Source organism: Procambarus clarkii, chromosome 89, assembly GCF_040958095.1.
Source record: "Procambarus clarkii isolate CNS0578487 chromosome 89, FALCON_Pclarkii_2.0, whole genome shotgun sequence".
In the NCBI taxonomy this organism is placed as follows: Eukaryota; Metazoa; Arthropoda; class Malacostraca; order Decapoda; family Cambaridae; genus Procambarus; species Procambarus clarkii.
This window is the reverse complement of record NC_091238.1, coordinates 10,049,573-10,060,193: the sequence shown is the minus strand read 5'-3', so window position 1 is coordinate 10,060,193 and position 10,621 is coordinate 10,049,573. Positions and strand designations below refer to the sequence as shown.

At 39.7% G+C, this 10,621-nt stretch overlaps 1 protein-coding gene across 1 annotated transcript; it reads right to left on the bottom strand.

Annotated features, from left to right (window-relative positions):
* Positions 1-457: 457 nt before the first annotated feature.
* On the bottom strand, positions 458-9,916 carry mRpL27 (mitochondrial ribosomal protein L27). The gene is made up of 3 exons (XM_045767137.2): positions 9,733-9,916; positions 6,126-6,310; positions 458-746 (listed from the first exon to the last, which is right to left on the bottom strand). The coding sequence occupies exons 1-3, from the start codon at positions 9,899-9,901 to the stop codon at positions 537-539; spliced, it is 564 nt and encodes a 187-aa protein (XP_045623093.2). The 5' UTR covers positions 9,902-9,916; the 3' UTR covers positions 458-536.
* Between the last annotated feature and the right edge of the window lie 705 nt (positions 9,917-10,621).

The window sequence follows — 10,621 nt, the reverse complement described above, 5'->3', positions numbered from 1 at the left end:
AGCGACCAGTTTCCTGTTCCAGCGCCTCAGTGTCACAGTCCAGAGGGAAAATGCGTGCTGTATCTTGGGCACGCACGCACCCAACCTCCAAGGAGCTGGATGAGGTCTTCGAACAGTGATTGTTGTACGTATGTGTGTTTTCTGTAAACTGTAGCAATGTGAAATAAAATTAAGAAAAAACAAAATAAAAAAATAGGGGTGGTAGAAGTAGAAAATATTAAAGTGTTCAGTGATTTATATATGTTATGTACATTTTCACAACCTCATATAAAAATACTGCAAAACAGTCTCCATACAAACAGCACAAAGACTGCAGTTCAGTACACAAACAGTACCAGTGAATAGAACTTTTTCCAAGTTATATGAATTAATTAAAAATTACTGTTTTCCACACATCACTGGCAAAAGTTACTTGTTGAACACAACCTAACTTAGGAAGGAATAGAACAAAATCATATTATTTCAGTCATTGTATTTTTACAAAACTGAACTACGGTACAGTACAGTATATACATTGAATCCTTATACATCTTCGTTTATATTTGATCAACAAGTTTGAATGTCTGTTTTGGTGACTCAGCCAAAATATGAAAATAGGTTTTGTAAATAGGCACATCTTGATTTTGAAGATCAGGATAGAATCGTTTTATAAAACTGTGATCCCAGTTCGGATTCATCTTCTCTGTTGTCATCACAACTTTCCCATGTTCTCTAGCAAAGAGAGTTTTATCTGATCCAATTCCAACCTGAAATTATACAAAAACTACAATAAACAAAAACAATGAAATATTTCATTCTAAAAACAAGAAATAATAAATATATGTTATAGTTTATGCATAATCACCAAAAAAAATTGCATCTCATTGTACTGTAATGCTTTTCTTTTAGCTAGTCTGGCAGATGGCAGATGTGTGTGGAACTAAAGCCAACATGATCCACCCAGCACTCGCATCACTAGCCAGGCTCTCATTGAACTTGTCTCCCACCGTGGAACGGAGCATTCCACGTGGTGTTGACTCTGCCAGTCTGATAACCCATTAGTTGTTAGCTTACTTAACTGTTTGAATTCTTGCATGTTCAGTGCATCCACGATTACTAAACCCACAAGAATTACTCAAATTACTAATTGCACCCGAAATCATCTCAAGATGACCATATTTGGACAAACATAACCGCTCTGCTAACCTTGGGAATAATCACTGATGTGAAGACAGTCATTATCCTACATTTCTTCTAACTAGCATTAGCTTCAGACTTCCCAATGCAGCCAAAATAAATAAATAAATAAATAAATAAATAAGTAAATAAATAAATATATACTGTATATATATATATGTCGTACTAGTAGCCAGAACGCACTTCTCAGCCTACTATGCAAGGCCCGATTTGCCTAATAAGCCAAGTTTTCATGAATTAATTGTTTTTCGACTACCTAACCTACCTAACCTAACCTAACTTTTTCGGCTACCTAACCTATAAAGATAGGTTAGGTTAGGTAGGGTTGGTTAGGTTCGGTCATATATCTACGTTAATTTTAACTCCAATAAAAAAAAATTGACCTCATATATAATGAAATTGATAGCTTTATCATTTCATAAGAAAAAAATTAGAGAAAATATATCAATTCAGGAAAACTTGGCTTATTAGGCAAATCGCGCCTTGCATAGTAGGCCAAAAAGTGCGTTCTGGCTACTAGGTACGACACACACACATATATATATATATATATATATATATATATATATATATATATATATATATATATATATATATATATATATATATATATATATATATATATATATATATATATATATATATATATATATATAGAGAGAGAGAGAGAGAGGGGGGTACCACCTCTGGTGCAATTATAGGGACCCACAGCCTCAGAGAAGGGAACACAGAGCATTCAGATAAAAACTTGCCATTTAACTCTGAATACGGAAGTGTTCGCTTCTCCTACCACCCCCCCTTTTTTATGGTGTACACTTTATTATGCAAGGTTATACAGTTACATATCTGATTTTATACAAAAAATGAACATTAAGAGGACACAAGAAAAAGTTCGCTTCCTAGAGGCTGTAGATTTCCTCAAACTCCTCCGACGCCAGGCAGGAACTGAGGATGCAGCGGGCGTTTCCCCTCTGGATCGCGACACTGAGGCGCTGAAAGAGAAAACTTGCCGCTCTAGGGTATCTTGTGGTGTCAATGAGCTTGGAACCAAGATCCTTAAGAAACCTTCTTGCACTCTCTCCCCATGGGCCTAGGGTCTCAGACCCTATTGGAACGAAGTTGTACCGATGATCTAATTGCCTGTACTTGACTGATTTGTGTCTTTCTCTGTGTGTCGCCGCGGCTCCTGCTGTGCCGGCAGAGAGGTTGATGTATGCGGTTGCCAGGGTGGATACGCAAGTATAGTCCCATGCCAACTGTCTTGCCACCCTTCCACGGACGCAGTGTGATTCCGTTTGGTCAGCCGGCAAAGCTAACAGAGTAGCAAAGCATTGGCAAAGAATTATTGACCAGTTGCACTAACGTCCCACATAATAAAAGTATTTGAGAGAGTGATCAGGAGTCAGGTCACTAGATTCATGGAAACCAATGACCTCCACAATCCAGGCCAACATGGATTTAGAGCAGGAAGATCATGCCTCTCACAGCTACTTGACCACTGTGACAAAATCACTGAAGCATTAGAGGAAAAACATAATGCAGATGTCGTATACACAGATTTTGCAAAGGCATTCGACAAATGTGACCATGGAGTGATTGCACACAAAATGAGGTCAATGGGTATAACTGGTAAAGTAGGATGCTGAATACTCAATTTCCTGTTGAACAGAACACAAAGAGTAACAGCCAATCAAGTAAAATTGAGTCATAGTGCAGTTAAAAGCTCTGTACCTCAAGGTACAGTCCTTGCACCACTGCTGTTCCTTATTCTCATATCAGATACAGGTATAGACAAAAACACAAGTCACAGCTTCGTGTCATCCTTTGCAGATGATACAAAAATCAGCATGAAAATTACCTCTGCTGAAGACATTGATAAACTACAAACAGATATTATCAAAGTTTTCGATTGGGCAGCAGAAAATAACATGATGTTTAACAGTGATAAATTCCAGGTACTCAGATACAGCAAAAATGAGGATCTTAAACATAATACAGGGTACAAAACACAATCGAATCTGCCCATATTAGGAAAACAGCATGTCAAGGATTTGGGAATAATGATGTCCGACGATCTAACGTTTAGGGAGCATAACCAAGCAAATATCGCGTCAGCCAGAAAAATGACTGGATAGATTACGAGAACTTTCAATTCCAGGGATCCCATCACAATGGTTGTACTCTTCAAATCACTTGTGTTGTCCCATCTTGAGTACTGCTCAGTACTCACTTCCCCCTTCAGAGTAGGAGAGATTGCTGAATTTGAGGGAATACAGAGAACATATACAGCACGCATAGACGAGATAAAGCACCTAAATTATTGGGATCGTCTCAAAACTCTCCAAATGTACTCACTAGAAAGGAGACGAGAGAGATACCAAATAATATACACATGGAAAATACTGGAGGGACAGGTCCCAAATCTGCACAGTAAAATAACAACGTACTGGAGTGAATGACATGGAAGAAAATGCAGAATAGAACCAGTGAAGAGCAGAGGTGCCATGGGCACAATCAGAGAACACTGTATGAACATCAGAGGTCCACGGTTGTTCAACGTCCTACCAGTGAGCATCAGAAATATTACAAGAACAACCATGGACATCTTCAAGAGGAAACTAGATTGTTTCCTTCAAGGAGTGCCGGACCAACCGGGCTGTGGTGGGTATGTGGGCCTGCGGGCCGCTCCAAGCAACAGCCTGGTGGACCAAACTCTCACAAGTCAAGTCTGGCCTCTGGCTGGGCTTTGGTTCAGTGTGTGTGTGTGTGTGTGTGTGTGTGTGTGTGTGTGTGTGTGTGTGTGTGTTTTTGTGTGTGTGTGTGTGTGTTTTTGTGTGTGTGTTTTTTTGTGTGTGTTTTTGTGTGTGTGTGTGTTTTTTGTGTGTGTTTTTGTGTGTGTGTGTTTTTGTGTGTGTGTGTGTGTGTGTGTGTGTGTGTGTGTGTGTGTGTGTGTGTGTGTGTGTGTGTGTGTTTTTGTGTGTGTGTGTTTTTGTGTGTGTGTGTTTTTGTGTGTGTGTGTGTGTGTGTGTGTGTGTGTGTGTGTGTGTGTGTGTGTGTGTGTGTAATTACCTAAGTGTAATTACCTAAGTGTAGTTACAGGATGAGAGCTACGCTCGTGGTGTCCCGTCTTCCCAGCACTCTTTGTCATATAACGCTTTGAAACTACTGACGGTCTTGGCCTCCACCACCTTCTCACTTAACTTGTTCCAACCGTCTACCACTCTATTTGCGAAGGTGAATTTTCTTATATTTCTTCGGCATCTGTGTTTAGCTAGTTTAAATCTATGACCTCTTGTTCTTGAAGTTCCAGGTCTCAGGAAGTCTTCCCTGTCGATTTTATCAATTCCTGTTACTATTTTGTACGTAGTGATCATATCACCTCTTTTTCTTCTGTCTTCTAGTTTTGGCATATTTAATGCTTCTAACCTCTCCTCGTAGCTCTTGCCCTTCAGTTCTGGGAGCCACGTGTGTGTGTGTGTGTGTGTGTTTTTGTGTGTGTGTTTTTGTGTGTGTGTGTTTTTGTGTGTGTGTGTTTTTGTGTGTAATTACCTAAGTGTAATTACCTAAGTGTAGTTACAGGATGAGAGCTACGCTCGTGGTGTCCCGTCTTCCCAGCACTCTTTGTCATATAACGCTTTGAAACTACTGACGTTGTTGTGTGTGTGTTTTTGTGTGTGTGTTTTGTGTGTGTGTGTGGGGGGGGGGGGCTACAATGGAACCAATAAGGAAATTGTTGGCACTGTTGGCAACACAAACTGGAAGATTGAACTCTGAAGTATGGCAAATATCAATGAAGGTGTGCAAACATTTCTTTACAAAACTCTAAGCCTCTACAATACTCACTATCCCATGCTAACCAAACAACTCATAATGAAAAGGATAAACAATCCATAACTTACTAAAGGTATTCTTAAACCAAAACAAACATGAATATAAGGGGAAATACAGGATAGTTTTTTCCAAAGTGTCGTCAAGGAGGTCCTCTTCAATGCATATCTAAGATCATAAAAAGAACCGAAACAATTCACTATACAGTACTATGAAAATAAATGTAAACAAATAAGATGTCACAAGAAAATATTGCATTCTTATATTCATGCAATTTTTTCAAATTTACATTTCTAGTTCTCAGTTTTTGATAAACCAGTTCCATTTCTTATTTGGTGTGAAAATTTTAGTGCCATCCTTACAGTGTGTTTATGTATGTATGTATGTATGTATGTATGTATGTATGTATGTATGTATGTATGTATGTATGTATGTATGTATGTATGTATGTATATAAAGCAGAACTTCACATACAACATTTACACTCTTTGTGGAATGAAAAGACTCCCCATAAAAGTCAATAAAAAAATTTACTCATCTCCAAAATGTCCTCCTTTTGAGGTAAACTTTATTGATTGCTTTTGTTTCTCCAGTGTACAGTATCATCCTGAAACACTTTTCCTAATAGAGAAAGATACTGTAAATAACAGCTTTTCCTCCTCTTTCCTGGCAAAAAAGAGATCCATAAAGATAGCTCTCAGCCTTTACCCTTGTGGCCAGCTGAATGTGCTGGTGCTTAAATGCCTTCAAAATAAGATTCACAAATTATACAGCCATCCGTAAGCTCTTGCCTTACAGGCCTCCTGATCAATAGATTAGAGATGAAAGTACCTCCACATGGACCTTTCTTGCACCACCATACATAAGTCTATAAAAGTTCATACTAATACTAAAAGCAGTTCTCCAGGTATCACATATGCACCAAAAATGTAGGAATACTAAATAATTTTGACAAAATCCTTGGGTACGGTGTCCCAGCAGACTAATGGGGATATCTAATCAATAGACTAAATAGTTAAAAATGTCACAAATTATTGCACCATAACTGTGCATAAACCTGACAATGTTGATCTCCAACAATATAATCAGACCTGAAAGATAAAGATTATGTTAAATCTTACATTTAGACCAGGATGAAAAAGAAGTCCAAGCTGTCTGACGAGTATTGTTCCTTTTGTGACCCATGTACCATCCCTCTTCTTGATGCCACGGTGTTTGCCTCTTGGTCGACCTGGTTTATTTCTACTGCTACCACTTGCCTTCTTGCTAGCATTACGTACGGTAGTCATCCATCCAATTGTACTATCTGAAAAAAAAACAGCGTTGAATGCAATGAAATGCCAATTTTTGGGCAAGTCCCAGAGACTCCCCCGAAGCTATCATACACTGATCAGTGCCATACTACTAGGTGCCATCAGTCGTGGAGTTCTATTGGCTTAATGGAGACCAATGAGCCACCGGGTCCCCCTCAGAGAGGCGCAAGGAGCGATGGCCTATGAACACTTTACATTTAAAGTTAATCATAATTGCCACCACCACAGAAGCACCCAGAAAGTTAGGTGAAACAAAACAGAATACTGCATAGTTAAAACCTAAGACTGCAGCCTCAAAGATTCCCAAAAGAACTCCCCAACAATTAAAACAAACCACCAAAATCAGGCTGCGATTAGATGCATCTAACAGCCTGGTTGACCAGATCACCAACACGGCCTCGTCAGAGACCAGGCTGCGGGGACGTTGATCCTCTGACCCAACACAAGGTTATCACAAGGTAACCACTCAGCTGTTTCCAAGGCAAGGACCAGGCAGCAGGGCAAAGAAGTAAAGGCCTAGGGCAAAGCCATGGTGCCTCAATACACCACCAGGACTTGTCAGCACGAGAGTTAATACCTAGAGCAGGTGTCTGCATCATGTAGGTGTCACCTACACACAAGCAACATAGAAACACCACAAGAAAGATTTGCTGTTAGGAAATGAAGTAAATGAGATGTGTGTCAAGTTTTGTGAAATATTGTATACTGTATGCTAAAGGCACAAAATTTGTTATACCAAAGTAGAGATGCAGAACTAGGAAACAGGATTGGTTCGACAGAAATTGCTAAAGGGCCAGAGACCAAAAGACACAAAAATGGAATCAATATAAGAAGAGGACAAACCCCCAAACATACTAACGATACAAAGATGCGAGAAACAACTACATGGCAGTGAAGAGAGAGGCAGAAAGAAATTTTGAAAAAGGGATAGTGGACAGATCCAGGCCTTTTCTATAAATTCATTAATAGCAAGCTGCAGGTAAAGGATAATATTCAGAGGTTACAAATGGGAGACAGATTCATGGAAAATGAAAAGGAAATGTGTGAAACATTAAAAGAAAAGTTCCAGTGTATTTGTACAAAATGAAAGCTTCAGGGAACCAGACACAATAAGAATTCCAGAGAACAACATAGAGCACATAGACATGTCTAGAGATGAAGTGAAAAAATGCTCAAGGAGATAAGAAAGAACAAAGCAGTTGGCCCAGATGGAGTTTCACCATGGGTTCTGAGAGACTGTGCACCTGAGCTCAGCATTCCACTTCAATTGATTTTTCAGGCATTCTTGTGTACAGGAGTCGTAGCAGATGTGTGGAAAAAGGCTAACATAGTTCCAATCTACATAAGTGGCAGCAGGGAAGACCCCCCTCAATTTTAGATCTGTATCATTGACAAGTGTAATAGTCAAAATATTGGAAAAAATAATTAAAGTAAATGGGTAGAACACCTGGAGAAAAATGATATAATATTAGACAGACAGTAGGGTTTTCACTCTGGAAGATCCTGTGTGATGAATTTACTCAATTTCTATGATCGAGCCACAAAGATTTTACAGGAAAGAGATGGTTGGGTTGACTGCATCTATCTGGAACTAAAAAAGGCTTTTGATAAGAGAAAACAAAAAGGCTTTTGGTCAAGAACAAAAGCAAACCCCCATCTAAAGCCAGAAACAATAACACCAGGTTAGCAAGGCAAGGATATGTAAGAGTGCCACAGCTCTCCGGAGTACCCAGAACCAAGAAAACACTGAGGCTACCAAGAGATGGGTGAAGACCCACAACTACAACCACAAGGGTAGAGTTCAAAACCTAGTGCCACCAGAGCATAGGCCCACTGCAGTTCCCATAGAGGGGATCCTGAGTGGCCTAGAACTGTAGCCACTGAGATTAAAAAAATGTATCATCTGTAGATTTGCTGCAGAACAATCAAACACTGAATGTAAAACACCCTTTTCTGAGCTGCCTCAGTAAATCCCTAATGTACTGGCTCTGGTACTGCAAAAACATTCTCAACACAATAAAGCTGCTGGATATGCACAGGCCTACTAAACACAACGACCAGAATCTGATGTGCTCATAGAGCCGAGGTGAGCATGGAAATCTGAGATTAACCCAAACCTAAGTAAAACTGTGCAGTAATTTTAAAGAGAGAAAAGAAACCAGGGAAGCAGATGCATGTTAGCACAACACCAGGTGGCAGCTCAGGTCACCCAGGGTCCGGCCAGTTGGTCTGCCTGCCAGCCTCCTTAGTTGCTTACCTAGCACCAAATATATTACTACTTCTCTGTAAGACAAGTCAAGGCAAACTAACTGAACAGGATCTATGACATGAGAAAAATATAGGGCCTTCTATATCATTGCTGCTATTACTGACTAAAAACTAAAAACTAAAATTAGCCTAACTTAACCAAAATGAACTGAATGAAGATAGTGTTGTGTTTATATGTAGTGTGCATGAGGTGTGTGATGTTACTAGGATGTCAAAATTTCAATGCTAGTACAGATTTTGTATCCTGAACTAATCAGCTAAGGGCATGCAAGTTAATATGTTCCCAACAATTGTTTACTTGGTTTATCACCATTTGGTTTAGCCAGTAACTACTCACCTATTACTCACCTAGTATCTGCATTGTAACTGGATGGGTGACAGTGCAGAAAGCTTGGCCCTTGCCTAGGGAAATCTTGATAGGCTGACAGGACTTCCTATCTATATTTATCTGTACAGTATTTTCCTGACGACTAAAACTCTACTGGCCTTGATGAGGACTGGAAGCTGGCAGCTTGTCAAAAGTCCCCCAATTTTCCCCGATGATTTTTCAAGCTGGATTTTAAAGTTCAACAGAGTTTTGGCATTTACGGCTTTGGTGGGTAGGCATTTCTATGGATTTATAACTCTGCGGGTGAAAAAGCATATCCTGTTCTCAGTCCTACATTGTGGCTTGTTAAATTTGAAACCTTTACTCCTTCTTTGTGTTACATCTGACCTTAAGAAGAAGTTGTCTGGATCAACATCCTACACATGTTTTGTACTTTGAACATTTTAATGAGATCCGCTCTGTCATGCCTTGTTTGCACTGTTAGCCCTGTGGCCCTCAACCATTCCTGATATGAGAGTTGACTGATCCTGAGGAGGATAAGGTCACCTAGAGGGAACCATATAAACCTAACATGTTTATATACACTGGCTGCCTGTCCCCCAACCCAATATGAATTATGGAGGCGCTTACGGTCGCATACGCCAGGCGGGCTTAGGAAGCACTTCAGTCCTACACATGACGGCATCATATACGTACATGTAGGCTGTACACAAGTTACGGCCCCGCTCCTGTGCCGGGTAAGTCCACTACGGGCTCACAATAACCCGTGCTACTTGCAACTTTTTGTTCAGAGTAGCTGAATCTTAAACAACAACTTACTGGAGAGGAGAGAGGAGCCACCGGTTATGGAAGAGCCGCCGGCTGTACTGGAAATGCTCAAATTGAACAAACTCTTGAGCCAACTGGCGGACATGTTTATGTTGTTGATGGGATTAGGGGCAGCTACAGCACACAGCGAGTATGATGTAAGCCCCGGGTCCGGATTCATTAAGCAATTACCAGAGAAATTACGAAACTTTTAGTTCTATTTGTTATATTTTTTTATTGACAAACTTAGGTATACACAGCAATGTGCTGCTATCCTATTCTGTATGAAAGCGGCGATCTTCCCAAGAGTGCACCTTGTAATCTTTCATATAGAATAGGGTAAAAGCACATTGCTGTCTATATCTAAGCTTGTTAATAAAACAGAGCAAAATTATCCTTAATTTACCTGAGGGCTACTAACACTCTAGTGGTCTCAACGAGAACAGGAAGCCAGCGGCTTGTCAAAGGTCCCCTCATTTGTGTCGATGATTTTTCAAGCAGGATTTTAAAGTTCAGCAGAGTTCTGTCATTTACGACTTCGGCGAGTATGTATTTTCATGAATTTGTAACCCTGTGGGTGAAAAAGCATGTTTGTTTTCAGTCCAATACTGTGGCTTGTTGAGGTTAAAACCGATGTTCCGTGTCTGTCATATCACACTATTGTTTTAATAAAATTTAGTTATTATAAGCATTGTAATAATTACTATTATGTTCATCTTTTCTGCCATTATTATACTTATGCACACTAGACGAGCCAATATTATATTTAGATCAGTAACCGAATATCTGCGAAAACGTTTTCTTTGGTGAATCCCACATGGGTTTATTCCGCAGCCTCACAGCGGCGGGAACTATTTATTTATTTATTTATTTATAAATATATATACAAGAAGGTACATTG